The sequence below is a fragment of the Symphalangus syndactylus genome, chromosome 7 (assembly GCF_028878055.3).
Source record: "Symphalangus syndactylus isolate Jambi chromosome 7, NHGRI_mSymSyn1-v2.1_pri, whole genome shotgun sequence".
In the NCBI taxonomy this organism is placed as follows: domain Eukaryota; kingdom Metazoa; phylum Chordata; class Mammalia; order Primates; family Hylobatidae; genus Symphalangus; species Symphalangus syndactylus.
The window spans coordinates 50,701,352-50,724,764 of NC_072429.2; the positions used below are offsets into that span (position 1 = coordinate 50,701,352).

At 41.2% G+C, this 23,413-nt stretch overlaps 1 protein-coding gene across 4 annotated transcripts in view; it reads left to right on the forward strand.

Annotated features, from left to right (window-relative positions):
• TRPC7 (transient receptor potential cation channel subfamily C member 7) overlaps positions 1 to 23,413 on the forward strand; it is a 191,095-nt gene that overhangs the window by 119,073 nt on the left and 48,609 nt on the right. For 2 of the 4 annotated variants that reach the window (XM_055286156.2, XM_055286158.2), the window contains 2 exons: positions 8,246 to 8,410; positions 16,638 to 16,854. In XM_055286156.2, the coding sequence (XP_055142131.1) occupies positions 8,246 to 8,410; positions 16,638 to 16,854 (382 nt within the window). The remainder of the gene's footprint in view (positions 1 to 8,245; positions 8,411 to 16,637; positions 16,855 to 23,413) is intronic. The other 2 variants (XM_055286157.2, XM_063643234.1) reach the window with 1 other exon arrangement.

Genomic DNA, 23,413 nt, shown 5'->3' on the forward strand with positions numbered 1-23,413 from the left:
GCTCATTCAGGAAGGGAGGAGGAAGGAGCTGATGTCCTGCACTTGGTACACTGAGTGACAGGTAGAGTGACTTGAGTAGGAATACATAGAAGGCTATCATGAAACCATACCCTGTTGTCCAGTCTGGAAAGACTCAGAACCATCAAGATTAGGGAATTATCAGGCTTCCCAAGGGCAGGGACCATGGCCATCTTGTTCACTGTGTCCTCCATTCCTAAAAGTTCTTGGTACCTGGTAACAATAGGCACTTAATACATGTCTGGTGGATGGATGGATCACTGTCTGCCAATGGTACTAGGTTTGTGCTCACCAGCTGCCAAGACCTAGAACATTTGGGTTACACACATGTTATTTCTAATGCTTGAATCAATGACTATGCCCTTATTTCACATTTATGTCTCACAATATCAAAATACTGGTATTAAGAATATTTATAACTTTAAGAATTCAAAGGTTAAAATTTAAAATTAGTGACCCTAAATCTTGAGCATATTTTGAGTATAAAACAATATACAAATAAAAGCATCAAGTAAAAATAAAACATGGGCAATATAGATGTTATACATACATCAGCATTATCATATAAATTCAAGGAGATAGACTGAATTTTAAAGTGTCATTTTTAAATAATTATGTAAAAATAAAATATAAAATGTGATTTTCAAAAGTAAATAACTCATTACTGAGTTATATTCACATTTCTCTGAAAGAAAAATTTAGAAAATTTAGAATCATAAAGGGATAGTTCTAAGTAAGCTACAAATAGTTCCCTCTGATTCCTTCATCTGCCTGCCCTGACCTAATATTTTATTTGATAATATGAGGGAATCTCTTTGAAAAATGTATGACCACCACACCCCATCCCAGTTCCATCAACCCAGAATGACAATTTTTGTACTGGTCAGACACTGTGGTTTATATTTAAAGAAAGCATTCCCACTCTGTCTTCTTTCATTTAATTAAATATAGATACAGAATCCCATGCAGGTTTCTTGTATCAATATTAATACCTTTGGGTGTATGTTCTACTTGTTGATAAAGTTTCTGAACTAGAGTAAGAATTATTCATGCAAGAAAAACTGTTTTTAATGATAATCAAGTTTCTCCACTTTAGAGCCACAGAAAGTGGATGAATACTCTGTAAGTGAGCACATCTTTGGTTGATTAAAAAATTTGATGCATGATATAAGTGGTTTGTATTTCAGAAATATTATACCAATCAAAAAGCAGTATGTTGGTAAACAGAAGTTTGCTGAGGTTTAAAAATTGCACCATAAACCAAAAACTGGAACTGCATTTTCTAAACCCTTGAAACCTCCCTTGAGTTAGTCATCATTATGGACATTCTATAAGTAGAGAAACTGAGACCTAAGGAATTAAGCTACTCAGTTCCTCACCAATCAGTGGTGGAGCTTGTATTGACACCTGGGCAGGCTGACCCAGAGCCTGTGCATGTTCCAAACCCCATGAATGTTTGCAACCAAGGCACAGCACAGCCACCAGCAAGGCCTGCAGAGTTGCGGAACCAACTTGGGAATATTATCCAGTCAGAACTCAGGCTCAGGGAACTGCTGCTCTTCCTAGTAAGATATCAGTGTCAGGTAGGATTTTGTCATGGGACTTGAAATCCTAATTAGGTCCTTCAGCAAAGTGATTGTTTAAATGGAGTCTGCACTTTTCAAGGCTATAAGTCTGAGCTTGGGTGGCCTCCACATTAACCTGGGTCCTGGCAAAGAATTGATCAGGCACTTGAGCCATCATGGAATCAGCTGCTTCTATTCTTCTCTATATGTAGAAGACAGAGCCCAGGATGTTATCTTTAGCAGGATGAAGTTATCAAGGAAAGTGGCTTCAAGCCCTTCTCCTTGTGTATTTCTGATTTTTATCTCTACTGAGACTTGGCTGAAAAACAAGCAGAAGGGCAGAAAGAGATGACAGTTCTAACAGCATCTCAAATGGTGGGTCCCCTGGCCTTTGGGGAGTTGGAAAAATCACCATAATCCCTTGTGCTTTGGTGTTTCGGTCTGATTTTAAATCTACCTTGAGGAAATATAGGGTAAATATAGTTCAAAATGCTATCTTTGATGTCAGACTGGCCTGGGTTCCAGTCCAGGCCCTGTCTTCATAATCAATTTTGTGACTGATGGTAGACAAGTTACTTAATCTCTCTATGTCTAATGCCTCCATATTTAAAACAGATTTACCAACCCCACCTTAAAGAACTGATGTGAGGGTTAAATAATATAATGACAGGTAAGCAGAGGACCTGACACAGAATAGTGCTCAACAAACCTTAGTGATTCCTTATTATTAAATAAATATTTTCTGAATTGATATCAGTTTACATGGTACATGGCATACATAAAAATTAAATAATCCTCATCTAATCCAAGCGATAATCCTCAAACCTTATTTTGGACTCATATTTCAATATTGTCCTACACAAGAAGATGAGTACCTGGTTTAGCTTTTATCCCCTCTTCCTGCCTGCCTTTTAGTAAAGATGTGAAGACACTTAAGCATTCATCAGGTCCTGAGTAACAGGATTTGTTCCATTTAGAAATGATTCTGGGACGATGAGAAAATCATGGAGAAAATCTTAGGGGATCCAAAACCCTCAGTTTATCAATCACTCAACAGAAGTTTATTGAGCACCTGTTACGTGGAAAACATAAGGCTGCACACTCTTGGAGATACCTAGACAGTTGGTTCCTTCAAGATTAAAAATAACAGAAAAGATCAAATGTAGTCACAAGAGTACGTCTATATGCAACTTGACCTATGATACATGATTGCCAAGTGAGTGGGTTACAGAATAAGACCCATAGGTGTCCAAGATGTCTTTGGGGGCTGAAGAACTTGGTGGGACTTGGAGGTAGACAGGAAGTTGGGTGTTTTTTGTTTGTTTGTTTGTTTTTGACAGAGTCTTGATCCATCGCCCAGGCTGGAGAGCAGTGGTGCAATCTCGGCTCACTGCAGCCTCTGCCTCCCAGGTTCAAGCAATTCTCCTGCCTCAGCCTTCCGAGTAGCTGGGATTACAGGCACCAGCCACCATGCCCGGCTAATTTTTGTATTTTTTTTTTTTCAGTAGAGATGGGGTTTCACCATATTGGCCAGGCTGGTCTTGAATTCCTGACCTCAGATGATCCACCCACCTCGGCCTCCCAAAGGGGAAGTTGGGTCTTGAAAGCTGCTGAGGTGTTAAACCAGAGAGGAGCAGGATGGACCTTCTTTGAACATAGACAGGGGGTGGCTACCTATGCCAGGTTTGGGAACAGCATGTAGAGCAACATGGCTAGATGGTAAGGCTCAGGAAGGGGAGGAGTTGAAAATAATCCAAGAAAATTTGCTGGAAATAGATTCCACTTCTTTGATTTCAGGTTAGGGCATAACCTCTGGTGGGGTGGAGAGAGTTGCTGCCAGGTATGGAGGGCGGCCTCTTTGTGATACTGTGAAAGGGTAGAGGCAGTCATTTGGAGCAAGCTAGAAGCTGACTCAGCCTTCCATGGGACTCTGGCCATGACAACATAACCAGACTGGAAACCCAGTCACATCAGCACCCTCTGAGCTCTCTGCTCTGAGAGGACTTCTGGCGAGTGGGGGAAAATGCTTCCACCTCCAGAAAGCCCCGCCACAGCTCCTGCCTTCGCCCCTGCACTCAGGAAACGGCTTGCCTCCAGCTCTGGAAGAAGTCCAGCACCCTTTGTTTTGGTGCCTGCACCCTGAGACTGAGACATAGGTTGGTTCATTAAGGACTTTCTTCATCAAAAAACCATTCTCTTGTCAGAGAGATGCTGCTGAGTCACAGGCACAGTTCTCAGAGCAACCCAACAATTAAGGGCATTTGTGTAAGTAATCTCTCTTGGTCTAGAAAATTGGAGGTTTGTTTAAAGAGAGGTGGCAGAGAGTTTTTTTGTGTCCTGCTGTCCCTGGGATACAGGAACAGAGAGCTGTCTTTGAGAACAATGGCACAAGAGACCTAACGTAAGAGTTGATATTGAATATCTGTGGGAATGAAGAGCCTGCAGAGAGGCCCATCTCCTTTTGCTGCCCGGTAGACTTCCAGGAAGGCTCAGTTCACAACTGCTTGGCAGAACCCCCAGCTGTAGAAATAACCAAGAAGCATTCCAGAGTTAGCTGGGATCAGGGGTGCACAAGTGGAAGAGGAGTCAGAGGAGGGTAGAATCGAGTGTCAGATGTCTATAGAGGCATCCAAATAGAATCTCCCAGCAATGAAAGAGCTATGTGACAGATGCTCGGGTGGTCAAAAAATGGGAAATTTTGAAGGCAGTGCTGCAAAAAGGTGAGTGGATCGTGTGCCTAGGCAGGGCATATGAAATAACCCCAAGTTGTAGCCCAAAATCTCCTTGAGCTTAGTTCCAATCCCTGCCTCCCGCCTTGGCTCATTTCTTGGGGCATCCCCTCCAGATGATGGTATGAATTTTTTCCTGGTTCATCTCTTTAACCCCCTAGTTCAACTGCCTTTGGGAATTAAGGAAGTTGTTGTTGTTGTTGTTTCTTAATCTCCTGGCACTTCTACAGTGAAAATAAATTCAGCAGACATGAATTCAATCATTTATCTGTTCATCGTGTCTCCTAGCAAGCCACTTTCAGCCTCTGGTACCCACATGCCTCTTCCAGATGTGGTGACATGCAGAAGTGCAGGGAGTCGGCCACCTCACAGGGGCAATGAGGAAGGAAGGCAACTTTGGTCCTGTGGATGGCACCAGATTTGCAATCTGAAAGCAGAGAACTCTGGCCATTCCATTTACTCAAACAGTGCCCATTCATGAACACCACGCTAAAGACCACAGGAGCCCTCCAGGAGGAGTTTTCTCTCCAGCAGGGCATCATGCAGAACTATAACTACAATTAAAGGGAGTGACTAAGAATTACTTGAGAGAAAAGAAAGAGAGACTGTCACCTGAGTGGGGCAGAGTCAGCCTTTCCATTCCAGAGAATTCTGTCTCAGTGTCCCGTCCTATCTCTCCCTGCAGGCCAACTCCTCTCCAGTGCCTCCCTCACCCAGCTCCTTGGACAGTCCATCTCAGTTACAGATGTAGTTTGATTTATTTTCTCTTAAGAGCCTGCTCAGCCTCATGTAAACTCCTTCACAGATTCTTGGCTCCAGCCATTACAAACTGCCTACTATGATGAATATGAATCATGTTGCTGGGAAAATCTAGGCAGTCACATCAGTTCTTCCCTTCAAGAATTTTCCTAAAAGTGTGCCATGCTCTAGGCAGGAATGGCCTAGGCTTAGCTCTTGGTGACATCCATCCTTTGATCATTCTATCCTTTTGTGAGCAAGATGCCAAAGAAAATAAGCCCAAGACAACACCAATTTTCTGAGTTCCTATTCTATTCTAGCTATAAGCTTTTCTTCCATTAGTTCCTCTCTGACCCTACTTTTGAAAATCCTGGTCACACCCCGAGTTCTTCCTGCCTTTGTTCCTTAGCTGTGTGCCCTTTTGGGTAGAGTTTTCTTTGTGTCCTGTTGGTGTGCTTCATTTGCTACTCTCATCCTTCTTGGGTCAGGGATGATATTTTTTCTTGCTTCAAAATCACATGGGAAAAAATCTTTTGATACACATTGAACTGTCTTTGAAGGGCTGCCACAAGTACAGAAAGGTACCCAGATAGAGGTAAACACCAATTTGGGCTTCAGCTATCCACAGCTGGTATCTTATTACATCATAAAGTCTATCTACAAATAAATAGCATGTCTGAAGCTAGGTTGCTTTATTATAGAGATAAATGCAGCTGTGGAAATTAGCAAAGGTCCAATCGGAGGAAGACAGATCCCCAAGAGACCCCTGTGTTTTAGCTGGGACCACTGTCTTCCTCTGAGGCAAGCAAGGGAGAGTGGGGAATAGTCGTGGTGGGGGATAGTTGCCACTGTGTTCTCTCTTAGAGCTTTTGTTCTTCTGGCCTTCTGCCCAATCTGTGGTGCTGACCTGTCTGCAAGAGGCAGCAACAGAAGCATGGGACAGGCTCTCCCAGATACAGACAAGAAGCAAATGATGGGGATTGCAACAGGCATCTTTCCCAGGCAGCTGTAGTACAGGGAGCCATAGGGTGAATCAAATACTCGTCTTCTATTTCACAGCATGTGTCGCGCCTTCTAATCAGACTGTTTCTGCAAAGTAGGGCCATTTCAGTATCCACAGAAGGCTGGCAGTTGAAAAACAAAAGTGACTGCACCCCATGCTCACCCACCACTCCCTCTGAGACTGTGCTATGACTAGACCCTGAGAATTACAGAAATGTCTGCATGACTTTCCATTGCTTGCTCCTCTTCATTATGAGCCAGAAAGGGCCCAGGATGTCTTATGACCTGCAGCCTGGGGGTTCCTCCCTGGGCTGAGGATAATCCATTGCTATGCTTAGAGAGAAAGCATAGCAGTAATGCCACAAAGAAAAGCCAGTAATGCTACAAAGAAAAGCCTCATTTGCATCTAATATTTCAAGTAATGGTATTGTCAGGGGCTGTAGGGTCAAAGAAACCTTTGATAATGTCCTCAAAGATAGTTTGGCTGTTACTGTGAGTTACCATGAGTTCACAGAAATGGGAAACATGTTGTCCCTTACATTGCGAATTTAAAATAGCTCTATTTATATTGCTCTTGTAATGAAAAGGGAATGTTTCACATTTCCCAGGAATCGTTGTATATGTCCCCTTAATACTCAGTGAGGCAAATGAGATGAAAATCAGCACATGACGTTCCAGGGTACTCAGTTGATAAGTTGTCCCTTTGAAAAATGCCCAGTCTATCTTCTCTAGTCCATAGTGTCCGGCCATGCTCTGGAAGCACAGGGGTATCCTGAGTGTGGCCAAAGGGCAGACCTGTCAAAAGCAAACAATGGCTTCCTCCTGTCGTGGGGAAAAAGATAAGCTAACAAGTATATTTTTTTCAAATGTAAACTTTATTCCCATAAATTTTGCTTAAATATTGCCTATTACCAGTTTCCAGTTGACCCTGAGTCAACTAAAAAATGGCCAAGCAGCAACTACTATTTGCAGAAAAGGGATGTTCTGGTGGCAACAATTAAAGCCAATATGCTGGATCAAGCAGAAAACAAAACATTTTGCTTTTGAATATAAAAGTGTCTCATGGACCACATGGGTAGAGTGGAGCTGGGCCCTAAAGAGGTCAAACACTAGCTCAGCCTCTTTCTGCACACCATTCTCTTTCTGTTTTCAACAGACTTGTTTTGCTACTTAGTCCCCAAAGTGGAAGATAGCTGCCCAGATCATCCAGGGTTACATGTTAACTCTCTACTAAATAAATAGACTGCCTCTCTCAACATAGTCCCAAACACCCAGGAGAGAAAACCTGATAGGCCCAGTTTAGGTCAGGTTTCCACTCCTAGTCCAATAAGCTGAATCCAGTGGTGAGGGCAGGACATGGCCACACAATAGAAAATGGCCACAAGAGGTCTGTCTTGTAACCTAAGCGTTAGGGCAGAACAGTTCCAAGAGAAAGAAGTAGTGGTAAGAAGGGTGCGTGATGTCCCAGAAGGAAGCTACTCCATGGAGGATCCAATGTGGCGGTGCTCCACGCCACAAAAAACCTGGATTCAAGCCCAACACCACTGGGATCCAGTGCGAAAATATTGAGGAGTTTTAACACATCCTCTGGAAACACTGTAAGCATTTTTCCCTAGACTACATAGGAAAAGAGAGGGGATTTTTTTTTACAATATCATTTAATCCTCCAAGACAATGTGATAAGCTCTGTTTTGCAGATAAGAATATTAAAGCTCAGAGAGGTTAAGTAGCTGTCCCAAGGTCACCCAGCTAGTAGGGGGTAGAACAAAATTCATACCCATGTCTGACTCCAAAACCCCATTCATGCTCCATCCATTCCTCTGTATTCCTTCCCAAGTGAACTCTGCCCAGAGATAAGTCTCCTTTGATCAGCTGAACAGCCTGAATTGAAGACAAGCATGTACCAAAAAGCTGACCTTCATTTTCCGTGCCTTAGACTTTTCTAGGCCCAGTTTGCAAAGTGTGAATTCAGCCAGTCTTGCAAGGACTCTAGCCACAGCACAAAGCTCCTCAGCATCCCCAAGTCAGAAGGCCCCCTTCCTACGCCTCACCCCCACCCACTGCAGGTTCCTCAACCACCCCCCAGGTGGAGCATTTCAGCCCCCAGCTACTCCTAGGTTGTATACTGTTCAAGTGCTATCAATGCCATTTTCCTGTTTGCGTTTTGTTTTTGTTTTTGTTTTGTTTTTACAGTTCGTTGCTCATCCTAACTGTCAGCAGCAATTGCTTACCATGTGGTATGAAAATCTCTCAGGCTTACGTCAACAGTCTATCGCTGTGAAATTCCTGGCTGTCTTTGGAGTCTCCATAGGCCTCCCTTTTCTCGCCATAGCCTATTGGATTGCTCCGTGCAGCAAGGTACAGACTGCTTAAGGTGCATGTCGTTTGCGGTTATTTCTTCTCTCTTTTTAGCATGATCTGAAGTCCATTTTGTTCAAATTAGCAGCTGATTTTTTCCCATATTTAAAGAAAATATTCCTGAGATACCCGGTGAAAGTAGGAAACCACATAAAAGGAAAAATGTTAAGACGTGCTTTTTTAAATATTTTTTTTTTCAAAGAGAGAGAGGAGCAATAAAATTTTAAACACGAGAGGCATAATTTGAAAAGATCAATAACAGAGTTGAGAATAAAGATACTTTTCTTCTCTAATTATGCAATGTCCTAAGCATGTCCTCCAAACCCACAGTATAATAATTATAATCATGGTAACAGTAATAGCCAACATTTGAGTAGTTTCTCTTCTCTAAGCCCTTTTCATGGAATATCTCATTTCACAGCCTCAATTACATTAGGACATGTATGCTTTATGAAGTAGGTCCAGAAAAGAGAAATGACTAGTAGGCTGGGAGTCAAGCACAGCTCATGCTGGGGCACTGCAGACCCATTGCAACATCTTCCTAGTTTTCCTGGTCCCTTTGATGAGGTTCTGGCTCACATGGGCAGCTAATTAGGTTGCAAGAAGGAAATAGGCAAAGGAAAGGGAAGAAGAGCTCAAAAGGAGTGTTATTTCCCTGAGGGGGAGTGTCCAGTGCCCACCAGTGATGGAAGGAGTGGAACCTGCAGGTGCCAAGCTGCCCTACTACCGGCTCCACCATCCCCACATCCCAGTCACATGAGTCAAAGCTGTAGAAAGTACCAGCACTCCAGCTTCGGGGAAGAGTCAATGCTTTTAAGACCAAACCATGCAGAAATTTTGAAGTATGTTTCATGGGTTTAAGATTGTCACTAAAGGTTCCAAAGCTGCATTTACCTAGTGATACATTTAAAAAGGAATTAGGCTTAGGTAATCAACATTCAGTAGAAGAAATATGACTACAGGGAGATTAGTTCCACAGGCAATTTGATCAGGTAATGTGGTTAATAAAAGTGTCACCAGTGAACCAACCCTCTTGTCAACTCCACTTAGGAGTAACTCATACCAGAATGACAGCTGCGAGACTTCGGGGCTGCTGGCGAGGCCACCTAACCAGACAGTCAATGAACCGACTGCCTCACAGTAGGTACAGGGTCACAGAGAGAGGTCAAACCCCTAAATCCTTCTGGAGAGTAGTATTAAAAATGGAAGCCCTCTTACTGAACTTTTACAGTATTCAACCTTACATCTATTGAGGATTTTGCTTCTATGGCAGTCTATCATGCCAGGCACGTTCAGATCAGAATTTCCCAAGTAATATATATGTAGGTAAAGGCAATTTTTTTCTGTCCTTCATTATGAGCTGAAAAAACACAGTGGGTGAAAAAACTAACCAGATTTAAAGCTGGCTTGAAGCTGGTCATGGGTTTTAGGCACAGTCTGTACTGTAAGTTGCCTTCACCCAGAGCCCCAGTGAGTAGGGACACTTAACTTCGCTCTCTCTGAGCCCCAGAACAAATTCTAGGCTGTTCAATCATTACAATAACAGCAACTTTGTGGAGAAAGTGCTGCCAATCCTCACTTTTGCTGCAAAGCTAAATGTGACAGCTTCCAGGAACCTGGGACTAGCCAACAGGAGCAAACTGGCTTGCCTCCGACTGCCTAGTGGCCTAGGAAAAGACTCAGAAAGAGATGATGTGCCAGTTGCTAACTAGATCGTTTAGATTTCTGGTAGCTCTGAGAAGAATCTTGGTACATATGCAGATGTGATCCCATTAAAAAGTGTGTGGTTGCAGAGAGAGATTTCTAGAATTTCTTGGGCCTAGTAAATCTAGGAAGCTAATAGCACCTGGGATGTAGGGGTCACACCTATGGCAGTCTTCTGGAACACTCTGGAGGAAACAGTTGCAGGGATGTTTGGCCCATAACAGGGGTTTCCTCACCTCTGTTTAGATACTCATGTGATTGACATTTGGTGCCCCCAGAAGTTCCAATAAGACTTAAAAAAAAAAAGAAACTCAAGATAAACATGAGCTGATCATTAAGCCACTTGTCACTTCTGTGCACCTTCTAGATTCCAAGTCTGAGCTCAGTGCAGTAGAGGGCATGTCGATAACTGAGTCTGTGGCATGAGATGACTCTTGGTGGTACTGCTCATTACAAGCAAAGATTCCCTCATTAAAGAGCTGTTGAACTTGCTCTGAGGCAGCCAAAGGACAGATAAAATAGTCAAGATATTTTTAGTCTTTCCTTTCACCATTTAGAAAGAAATCTTTGCAACTTTGGCAGAGATATTACTGGGAATTACGGAGAGGTCACATCTGCCATGTGACAAAACCAGCCCCTCTAAGGGTTCCTGATGCCCAGAAAAACCATGTCTTCCCAAAAGGAGGGCAATGGCGAAGTCTGTTAACGGGCTGGCAGCCCTCCTCCTGAGGGGTTACTGACTTTATATCTGTCTATATCTGTAATTCCAGGAAAAGGACAATGTCATTTCAGAGATCTCATATTCTATTGACATTATTACACCTCTTTCTAAAAACTTAGACCTTGATATTATTTTATAAATGTATTCATAAAATGTCACTTGCAAGCTTCGTCAACTAACTAATGCCCACCAATGTCTAGCAAATATTGAGATTTCTGTTTCCAGCCCAATGGTGCATTCACTTCCTAATAGTTGCTGCCCTAATTTAGAGACTATTAGGAGCATCAAAATTACTTGATTAGCCAGCCATAATGACTGCATCATTTCTTTCCTATTGAATTATCAAGGCTGTCGATTCTATTTTTATATTGTTTCTGAGGGTCCCTAAGAAAGACAGTTAAATAAGGAAATTACAAGGTGAAAGGTGTCAACATAAGTTCAGCTTACTAATATGTTGGTTGAAGAAGATAACCAAGTCACAGACGGCTACATATAATGATAAATGCAGGCCTGGAGCATGGGACAGGCTTATCTGGGTCAAGAGAAAGGACAGTGATTCTGTTTATCATTTCTCATTGTCATCACCAACTTAGTTGAGCTCAGGCAGCCCACTGGGAGACCAGTGAACTCTAATCCCCATGGATGCACGGCAGTTAGGTCTGTTTGCCTAGACAGTTCTTTATTCTCTCAACAAGGGCTCCAATGTCAAAGGTCCTTTATAGCTGCCTAAGCTGTTTCCATCCTTTGCTATCCTATTCTGATTTGTAATTTAGATTGTTTGCCTGTTAAGATCTCAGAGCCAAAAGAATAAATAACAGTCATCTTCAAAGGTTCGAACAGTGTCTCTATATGATGTGGCAGAAGCCAGCATCATGAAAATGCTGAGGAACTGCACCAGTTTTAATTATAACAGGGAAGGAGAAGCTGACCTTGTCTATTACCTGTTAACCATAACTGTTCAATTATCTTCAAAATTTGCCCCAGGACTCAGGCAGGAGGAACTATAAACAACTTTAGAATCCAACGTTATGTCTTTGTAGTGTGCAATCTATCAGTCCTTACTGCCTTAACCCTTGCTCAGAGAAATATAAAGTTGGTACCCCCTCTTCACCATCCCAAACATGAACATCTAGTAAGGAAGGCATGAGTGAGTGTGCAGCTTTGAAAGATCTCTGCTTTGCCTTACCAAAGCTGAAATGGCTTGAAAGGGGTCCTCAAACCATGTGGTTCAGGGGCCAACCAGGAGAGGAGAGCACCTCCAGAGACCTCTGTTTCTTCACATTTATCTCTACCAGAGAGCTACACTCAATTAAAGAAAATCACAACACAATTTTTGAAGCATAGCCATGGAGGGGAAATTTGTGTCAGGAAATACAGCATCGGTGCTGTCATGTCACCAATGCTTCTGTTCCCAAGTCCAAAAGGCTAGTCCAGCACCTGTCACCCTGCTGAGATAGGATTAAAGAGTGCCAGAAGCTGATCACTTTCAGACTTAGCCCAGACTGAGACCTGCAACATTTCTCTGCATCTCTCCATCTATTTCCTATCACAGTTTTTAGCCTGTGTCTCTCCACACTAGAAAATCAGCAACTTTGAAGGGAAGATCCAACTCTTACAGCTTGTTTTATCTCTATCACCTCCAGTGCCCAGCATCGTGTTGCACATACATAGCACAACAGGCTATCTATAACAGATATCCCAAACAGGCTCGTGGCATAAAGACATAAGGACTCTGTGTGGGTCCACCTTTGTGTGAAGTTTATTTTAAGATTCCTCTTAGGAGAATGCCCTGAGACCCTCCAGTGCCACATATTGAGTACTTCCCATACACCAGGCACTGTTGTAACTGCTTTGTGTGTATTAAATAATGCATTGCTTGCATTAACCCTATGCAGTTGGCACTATTTTTATCCCTATTTTATAGAAGAAGAAACTGAAACACTAAGGGATTAAATAACTTGTTTTTAAAAAAATATATATGAAGCTGTGGTTTAAACCTAGTCTCTGGCTCCAGAGATCTGCCCTTAACGGCTGCATGCAAATACACACGCCCATGTGTGCGCGCACACACACACACCCCTCTAGTTACACTAGCACCATTACAACCTTCAACACCTAATGTGAACATCTTAGCTGCTGACTAACCGACCTTGAAATGGACTTGATTTAGATCTTAAAAGTTGGTAGGACTTTTTTTAGAAAGAAGTCAAAACAACCAGATGACAAACTCTGTCCCTTCCTTTTCTTTCATCGGTAAATCCCTCTTCAGGCCCTAGGACAAAGTGTGGGTTCACAATGAAATGTGTGGAGAAATATCAAGTTGTTACAATGTGTAGACCGACACTGTAATGTGAGAACACTGATTACAGGCACCCAGTAAACACCACCACTATCCCACCCCATCATAAAAGGGAAAAATCCTCAGCCCTATGTTAGACATTTTGAATAAGAGTTTCAGGGGGAGCATCTTGAGGATCTGCCTCTAATTTAACCAGGATCTCCCTAACATTTGAGAATCACCCAACCTTAAAGCTGTGCATGATTCTTTTGGGAATGATTAATCCAAGTTTGCTTTCACTCAGTTTCTAATTTGTAAATCAGGCCCTTGCTTAAGACCATGGCACCCAGTGGAAAGCGAGGGTGGCATTTGGTGAAGGAGACTCTGTCATAAAAGAATAGGAAGATGTTGGAAACCTTTTCTGAGTGATTTACCACAATCACAGCCACAGGACTATGTTTTTGGGATGTGGGGACTCGCACATCCAGGTACCACTTAGGTGCTTACACTTGTGGGGGCTAAGAGCCCAGTGGCATGGAACACAGAGTTGGTGCTGACCAGTAAACACAGGTGCCCACCCCGAAGGTCCATGAAGGCAATTTATTTGGAGCCAATTCAGGGGCACTATTCAGTTGCTTTGACATTCATGTATTTCTCAGAGCCAAAGAATAGTGGCCAGGAAGCTTGGGGTGAACCAGAGACTTCAGTTCTACAAGCTTTAATTTCCTAACATGTTCTCAGCTCATAAGGTCCTAGTAATGACTGAACTGCTTTAGCCCACATTTTTTGGGCTCCTCAGTTCTGCACTCCAGGCACAGCGGGTTAAGGCCCACATCTTCATCTCTTTTTACACCTAACACTGGTACCTGACCCAGCTTTAATGATTCTGCAGCTAAGAGCTGCTGGCATATATTGGTTGACTTTTCTCCTTTCTTTTGGCTCATCTGATGGCCTTGCAAATGGAGGAAATTTTCCCCAAAGGTAATTTACTTCAAAAATTATCTGTGTGAGTCAAATAGGGAATTTTACAAATAAAGAAAAAGGAAACCATTGAAATGACTGGATCTCATTTGACCTTTATCAAAGTTTTACCAGATAAAAAGATGCATTCAAACCCAGAAGTACAGGAAAAGAACATCAATTCCCAACCTCACTTTTCCTCCCTATGACCTAGATCAAGTGGGAACTGAGCCCAGGGTAACTTTCCATCAAATCACCAAAAGGCATTATCAGGACTTTTTATTATGGTTTATAGTAAATATAATAATTTTTGCAGATTCATCCTCTTCTAGAAGATAACAGCTTGAAGGAGATAACAAAACGAATATTAAATTCCTTAAACCAGGTCTTCTGGGGAAACCCAAAGCCAGCTTGGGTGCAGCTACATACAAATTCCAGCAATCAGGTGCCTCACCTGGGTGAGAAGTTGGAGAGGTATACCCCATATCCTCATCCAGATTATCACTGAAGATGTTAGGTAGAGCCCACAGATAAAGGATGGGGAAAATGGACCCCTTAAGAGCTGTGTCTATCTCAGAGTTCCCCAGATTTTTCTAACATTCTTGAAACCTTGCTGGGATACACAAGACCTGGTATCCCTTGCCCTCTCTTCAGTCTCCCCTCTTCTCATGCTCTATTCTCCTCCCTGCAGTCATTCTCCATCTCCCCTCACCTCTCATCACCAGTACAGTCAGGACACAGTGACAAGAAACAATGTGATGATTACCTAAGGCTGTCTCCTGGATACACCAAAATATCCCAAGGTCCTGGTTGGGAAATGGGGCTCCAAGATGCTAACACCATTTGCTAACATGTCAAAATCTTCAAACTAGCTATTTAATATCACATAAATAAAAAAGAGACATGGTTTAATTCAGTTTTTTACTAAATTTATATAAAAATGTTTTATTTGTCCTTACATTTAATCTCTATCTCTATCACCTCCAGGGCTCTATAGAATGCCACTGCATTCTATAACTAGCACATCTGTCTATTGCCAAAAATAATCTACAGTCCCTATTTTTGTAAGTAATAAACATTATACAGAAATGTTATTGTAAAATATTTGTGGGCCTATTGCCAGATAAACATCTCTTTATATTTCTGAAGTTATTCCTAGTGTCATATGACAATATGCAGATGAATTCTAACACAAGCAGGGACTCCTAATGTTTGGATATTTTTTAAAACCTAGATTTTTTAAAAAGATAAAAACTAATACTTTATTTTAATAAATGGGTTCTATAGCATCAGAATCATAATAATGTTATGCTAATAACTACAATAATTAAAGTGGATGATAAACATACTGAAGCACATTAAAAGAACATTATCAAACCATCTGATTTATAAATGTTGTGCTGAACATATGTGACTAGGAAAATTCTACTTAGAGAAACCCCTGTAACTGATCTTCTGTTGAAGCAACAGTCTATCTCCTGGGTAACATTTCACTCTAGGACTCCTGAATGAGGCAGAATGTGAATGTCAAGTAATCAGCCACTGGTTATAATTGAATATCTACCTTGGAAAAGGAACTGAGCTTCAGAAAAGATGTTCCTCTTTGTTCTTGTCTTATTATCGTACCTGGATGAGGGGTAGGGCTTGGTGCTTAGATGAGGGCAATGAGCTGGAAGAGTCCCAACTGAGTTCATTAACAGGAGGTTGGCAAGTACTCAATGTGCAGCCCTCAATTCGATCCCAAAGATCCAAGTGGCCTTTGGATGGGGTGCCAGGAGATAGAGAAGATGTGACTAGTATTTGTTCCCTAATAGGGCATCTTTTGGACCATTTCCAGCTTGTGACATTTCAGGCACTAGGCCAAAAGGAAAACCTCAGTGAATTTTAGAATACCACCATAGAGGCTATGTTCTGTAAAGATGCTGCAATAAAATTCAAATTTTTTTAAGCAGGGAGAAAAAAAGTCCTCTATGTCTGGAAATGAAATAATACTTGAGTTAAAAACGAAATCAAAATATAATTTATAAAATATTTATAACAGAACATCAATGAAAATGCTACAAGTGAAAATTTAGGAGAACGCACCTAAAGCAGTACCTAGTGAGAAATATATAGCTTTAAAAAAATGTATCAACATACAAGAAAGGTTGAGAACAAATACTCTTAGAATGAAGCCCAAGTGAGTAGATTAAACAAAAACCGAGCATACTCAAAGTGCATTTTTTAAAATTGTGGACTTTATGCAGACATTATTTTTTCATATCTATGCAGTTGGAGGTATCAGTGCAATCAGCTGTAGCATGATGATTATGTCAGGTGTGTTCTATCAATTTCTCTTAGCCTTCCCACTAAGTCTTCTAAATAGGAAACTATTGACCAAATAAGTTTGGTCAAGCAGCATCTCACATAAAAGTTCAAGAAAAAATGTTGTATGGGTTCAGTTAGCAGTTTCTGTACAAGATAAAGGATTCTCTGGTTAAACCTTGGTGAAAGCGATGTTATAAAGAAAGACCTACATCCACCTAGAGCCAGTTTAACATGTGTTGCACACATTTTCTTTCCAGCTAGGACGAACCCTGAGGAGCCCTTTCATGAAGTTTGTAGCTCATGCAGTTTCTTTTACGATCTTCTTGGGATTATTAGTTGTGAATGCATCTGACCGATTTGAAGGTGTTAAAACCCTGCCAAACGAAACTTTCACAGACTACCCAAAACAAATCTTCAGAGTGAAAACCACACAGTTCTCCTGGACAGAAATGCTCATTATGAAGTGGGTCTTAGGTAAGCAAGTCACTCTATTTTTATTCTCTCCTTGCTAATTATAGTAGGACATTATTAAACTCTGACTTCTGAACTTCTCCCTCTCCTCTTCAGTGTACTCCTGATAGACAAAATGGTGAGTGGATGACCAACAAGAAAGTCAGAGTCAACTTCTGTCTTTAAGATACACAGAACTGTATATAAATTCCAATTTTGAAAGGAAATGTTTGGGGTGGTGGGGAGCAGAAATTTTTTAAGTACATATATTGAACATTCATTATATATGTATTGAAAGTAGTTTCATGGGGAAACATATTATTTTGATCATTTAAATATAGTCTACCGGAAGCCTTAAGAAAACAAGTTCAGATTCTAAAAAAAGGGCATAAAATTGCATAGCTTGAAAGATATTTCTGTTATCACTAAATATTGGTATATAGTAGAATTGTGATAATAAATATACATCTAAAAATTTACGGGAGTAACATTTTCTTGTTGTTTGTGTAAGTGGGTGTACTAAAAGGCTATGAAATTCCTCTTGTGGTATTTCATGCCGCCACAGTCTGCCACTGGAGCTGCCAAGGAAATTGTTCCCAATTTCCTCATTGATTAACTAAGAAAGGCTGTCTTTTACCCAATTTATGAGAACCATTACTAGAAGGAATAATCAAAACAAAATAAAACTGGCAGTGACTAAAATTGAACGTGGCAAAATGTATTATAGATTTTTCCGACACTGAAAACTGCAAAATTGGTTGGTTAAAAAAAAAATCAGTCTTAGTAGGAAAAAACTGAAAATTGCAAAAACTAAAATCAGTGACTGTATACAAACCTTATCAATAAATTTTAAGATTTACATCAAAAATATGTGAATTTGATGTCAATATTTTAAGTAAAACAAGCAGAAGATAAAAAAGACAAAAAATACAGTATCAAGACTTGATCAAGTAATTCAATTGGCTTAATCGTATTCACCTTAGATTTTGCTTTCTGAACAAAAATTTAATATTGGTATAATTTTCATTATGTTTATATTCACAAACAATGAGTCAAAATGTATTCAGGGTCAACGTGTCTGTGCCATCAATCAACAAAATCACAATAGAACAAATACTTGAAAAGGTAACCTAACATATGGCCTGTGCTAATTAAATAATGTAGCCCAAGAATGCTACAAGAGTAGAACCACTAGAGAACATCCTATGGATGCCTAAGCTGAGACCAATTGGAAAAATGGTCTCTAAGTTCAATCTCTAAATAGGCAAAGGAAGATGAGATGAATAGTTTTATCCAAAGGGCATAAGAAGGACAACCCACCCGGCTTTCCAGGTACTTTATAAAACCAGCAACCCAGCCAGGCACAGTGGCTCACATCTGTAATCCCAGCACTTTGGAAGGCCGAGGGGTGGGGGATCACAAGGTCAGGAATTCGAGACCAGCTGATCAACATGGTGAAACCCCGCCTCTGCTAAAAATACAAAATTTAGCCAGGCATGGTGGTGTGCGCCTGTAATCCCAGCTACTCAGGAGGCTAAGGCAGGAGTATCGCTTGCACCTGGAAGGCAGAGGTTTCGATGAGCCGAGATTGCACCACTGCACTCCAGCCTGGGCGACAGAGCAAGGCCCTGTCTAAAAAAGAAAACAAAAAAAACAAAACAAAACAAAAAACAGCAAATCTGTGACCAAAGGCTCATTTAGTAGAGTCACTGGCACTAAAGTTGGGAAGGGACATTAAAGTTTGTTACAGAGTGAGTTCTGTGGCCTTAACTTCACAATTCAGAATCTATCCCAGTTCTCCCTAGTACATACGCCATTGTTTAACTAAATTGAGCATTTTAACACCAGGCAGTTAGAAAAAATCTCACATGTTGGATTTGTGAATAAAATTTAAAGTATTTACAGCACCAATCACCCACCCACCCCATTTTCCCACTTGGACCCCAGGTAGAAGACTCTGGTAAATGCAACCATACTTTCCCTTGAACAGGTGTGGCTACTGTTAATGGAACCTCATGAACGAGGACTTCCTCCTGAGTCCTCATATTTCTCTTCCCGGGTGTCAGAGCATTATTCCAATATGAGGGATGTGTCTCTAGCTATAGGAACCCCAACTTGTATAGCTTAGATCCTGCTTCTGACCCTCAGAGCAGAGTTCAAGACTGTTAAATCAGAAGTGTTATAGAGGGAAGGACTTATTTCTCATTGGCCTCTTTCCAGAAGGAAAATTCTAATTACTTTTTCTTTCCTAGAGAATGTTTTCAATTTTTTTTATCACAAATAATTTTAAGGAAATGCAAAAAATCAAGAGAAGAGCATAATGAATTCCATGGACCTATCTCTCATGTTCAACAGTTAGCAATTCATGGCCAGTCTTTGCTCCATCTATAGTTCCCCCACCTCCCTTCTCTCTAACCTTGAATTATTTTGAAACAAACCCCAGCTATCATAAATTTATTCTGTAAACATTTTTGTGTATATCACTGAAATGTAACATTTCTTTTTCCTTTTATCGATCTTTTTTCTTTCTGTGCTTCACAGTCACTGATATTTTTTTCCTGTGATTTTTGTGATTTTAATTTCAATCAGTGGGTTTTTCATTTCAGATATTATATTATTTAATTCTTAAAATCTTATTTGTTTCTCTTTTATATCTCCCATTTCCTTCCTCATCATTTTTGTGTTTTCCTTTAAATCCTTGAACACATTTACAATAACTGTTTTGAAGTCTTGACTCCTAACTCCATCATCTCTGTCATTCCTGGGTTGATTTCTATTGACTAATCTTGCTTCTAATTATGGATGACCTTTTCCTCCATCTTGAAATGTTTGGTAATTTTTTGGTTGAATGATGGGCACTCTGCATGTTACGGTTGTGAGCGTCTGGATTTTGTCTTCCTTCAAAGTTTTTGGCATTATTCTGACAGGCTGTTATGTCACTTGTGATGAGTTTGATCCATGTAAAGCTTTCTCATAGTGGATCTGGAGAAGCCTTACTGTAAAGATTGTTTATCTTTGTACTATAGAGACACACTTCTGGGGTCTCTATTGAATGCCCTGGGTAATCAAAAAGGAGCGTCAACTCTGGATGATCAGAGCTCGCATATCTCCCCACTCTGGGTGAGCTCTGAAAACTGTTCGGCTTATAGCTCCTTGGCAGTTGTTTGTGGAGTTTCACTCTATGAATTCATGATTTGGTATTCAGCAAACTTCAAAGGAACCCCTATTTAAATTTTGGTGTTCTTTGTTTGTTTAGTTTTGGTTTGTTTGTTTCTTTGCTTGCTTGTTTTTGCATAGTACCCTTCTCTCTCGAGCTCTGCCGCACAACATCTAATCACCTCAGCCTTCCAAAACCCCATTCTGTCTCATCAACTCAGTGAGACTGCTGCTATGCTTCTGGGATCCCTCTTCGTGCACTACAGACTGGAATGTGCCTCCAGAAAGCAAGCTATGGTGGTCATATGGTTTGCCTCACTTGTTTCCCTTCACTTAGGGATCACAGTCCCATGCTGCCTATTTCCAATGCCTAAAAATATTATTTATGTTTGCTTTTGTTTTGTTTGTTGTTTTTTAACCTGTTTGTTACTCCATCCTGGCTAGTAACAGAAATCAGAACACTTTTTCTAAAAGAGAATCAGAAAAATATTATCAAGCCTAAAAGAAAATTAATAATTTCTTAGTATCTTCAAATTTCCAGCCAATAACCAAATTTCTTTCATTGAGAGAGGTAAGTTGAATAAATAACCAGAAGACTTGCTTCCCCTTCTCCTTCAAATCACTGTTCAAATTTCACCTTATCAGAGTAGTTCAGCAGGTAAGAGCATGCCCTCTCATCCTTCTACTCTGATAAGGGGAAAAGCATTCCAGGCAGAAGGAACAGTATGTGTTAAAGCTGGATTCAGGAGCAAGCTGGACATGTTCAAGGAACAGCAAAGAGACTAGTGTGGCTGATGTAGATGAATGAGGAGAAGAGAAATAGAGATGAAATCAGAGGAGGTAGCCTTTGGAGAGTTTTCAGCACAAAAGTGACATCATATGACTTCAGTTTTTAAAGGGTCACTGACTGCTATGTAGAGAATAGATGATTGTGGGATATCAGCAGAATTAAGGAGACCAATTAGGTGGCTACTGCAGTAATTCAGACAGGAAGGAAATGGCTGGTTTGAGGAGGTGGCAGATTGTGATTACATTTTGAAGGTAAAATCAATAACACTTACAATTGGATTGTATATGGGATGTGAGACAAAGAGAGAATCAAGAACAATTCCAGGTGTTTAGTTCAAGCAATGGCATATTAGAAAGCCATTTACTAAGACAGGAAAGACCCAAGGCGGAGCAGTTTGCAGGGGGAATAGGGATGGAAATCAAGACTTTAGTTTGAGACACATATTTACACATGCATTTGGAAATTCAGTTGCCAAGTAGCAACTGAATATACATGCCTGAAGTTCACAGGGGAGACAGGCTGAAAACATAAATTTGGACATATCAATGCATTTAAATTATATAACATCATTGTAACTATGAATGTGGGCAGAGAACTGAGGACCAAGCCCCAGAGCACAACAATGTTTAAAGCATGGGAAGATGAGAAGTATCCAGCAAAGAAGGCTGAAGTAAGAGAAGAACCAAGAGAGTGCTGGCCCAGATGCCAAAGTATCTGTGGCAAGAACCAGGGAGTGATGACAATTTCAAATGCTGCTGATGAGGTCAGAGACCTGACCATCAGCTTTGGAAGCAAAGTCCCTGAGTAGGCAACAGGGAATGGGAGTTAGTGTGGAAGTAGAGGACTTTGCCTTAGCAGGAGTGTGAACCCTTCACTCATTGTAACAGGAGAGAAGGTGGAGTTGACAGCACAGTGCAGGTGGACTGGGAGATGGCAGCAGTGGGAACATGCACAAGTTATTTTCCGATATTTTCTATTTTCTCAATTTTTTACTCAATAAATATTTTCTAGTTATTAGGCACGATATTATACATCAGGCACCATGTCAGGTACTAGGGAAGCAGCTATAAATAAAATTAACATTTTCTTGTTCTAAATAGCGTCTGGAGCTCTTTAATTATTATAAAAATAATAACTTTGAGAGACAGATTTGAGCACTGTGTTTATAAGAAGGGTCTTTGTGCTGGTGCACCCTGAGATCCAGCATCTGATCCACTCTCTGCTCAGATGTGGAGAGGTATGAGGTAGCATCAGGCCCCTGCTGATGAAGACTTGGAATTCTGCTCCTATACCTCCAGGAAGGCCTTGTATCAGCTAGAAACACAACAGCACATTCTTTTCTCCCATGACATACCACACTCATAAATGAAGTACTTTGAACAGACTGATTATAAAGACACCCAAACCATTACTCCCTCTTTATCAGAAGCAACTCTAGAGTTGAACAGAACCTCAGGACCCTAACAAGTCCAAAGTACTTTCAGGAATGGAGAGTTTGTCCACAAAGGGCTGAATGACCCTTGTCCAGGTCTCCTTGCTGCTGCCCCTCCTACCCCCATGACTCAGTCTGTTCTCAATGCAGGAGCTAGAGTGATCCATTTAAAATGTAATTGAGTCTTCTCATTGTTTGCCTCAAGACTCCAGTGGCTTCCTATTTCCCTTAGAATGACAGCCAGTGTCATTATGATGCTCTCACCTCTCCACTCCATCTCTATGACCTCCTCTTCCACCATTTTCTACCTCACTCACCCTGTTTCAGCTCCCTGGGCTCCCTGCCTTGCACTGCTTCTGCATAGGAACGCTTGCCCTGGCTGTCTCCTCTGCCTGGAGAGTTCTTCCTGCATGGATCTACATGGCTCACTCCCTCACCTCCTCAGGTCTTTACTCAACAGTATCCTCCGCAGAGTGAGGCCTTCAATCCAAGCGATTTAAATTTGCAAGTCCTCCTAACCCTACTGTCCTCCTAGTCCCTCTTTTTTGTTTCTCTGCATAACCATTAATGCCTCTGACAATACTATATGCTCTATTTTGTTTCCTGCCTGTCTCAATTAATACTGATATTTCTGTAATCGCATAGATTTGTAGCTGACTACTTTCATCTTCTGTTTAACTGTAGCCCTCTCTCCACATGGCCATCTGGTTTTCCCAATCACCTCTTTCAATGGCCACTTGTGTTGACAATAACTTACTTCCCAATCCCCCCATCCTATGGGGCATGCAGGTTGTTCCTCTTTTGATTTACAGTTCTATAGGAAGGCCAAATCCAACTGGAAATACCTTCTTCCTTTCCTCCACATACTTTACCCAGTTCTCAGCAGAATTTTGAGAAAATTCTAGATTATCATTCCAGGATATTTAAGGTATGGGCAGAGAAAGTGAAAGCCACAAGGAGACTAAGAAGACAGAGCCAGAGGCAAAGAAACCCCAAGAGAACATAATATCAAGAAAGCCAAGTGAGGAGCAAGGCTGAGGAAGGAGGGACAAATTTACTGGCAGACATGTATATCCTGGAGAGCCATCAGATGAGGAAAAGACTGAATGAACCAGTGACCATCGCTCCTTCCAGCCTGGAGAATCTCTAACATCCACACATACCATAGGAACCTGTCTTTGTTACTTGCATTATAAGCAGTGATT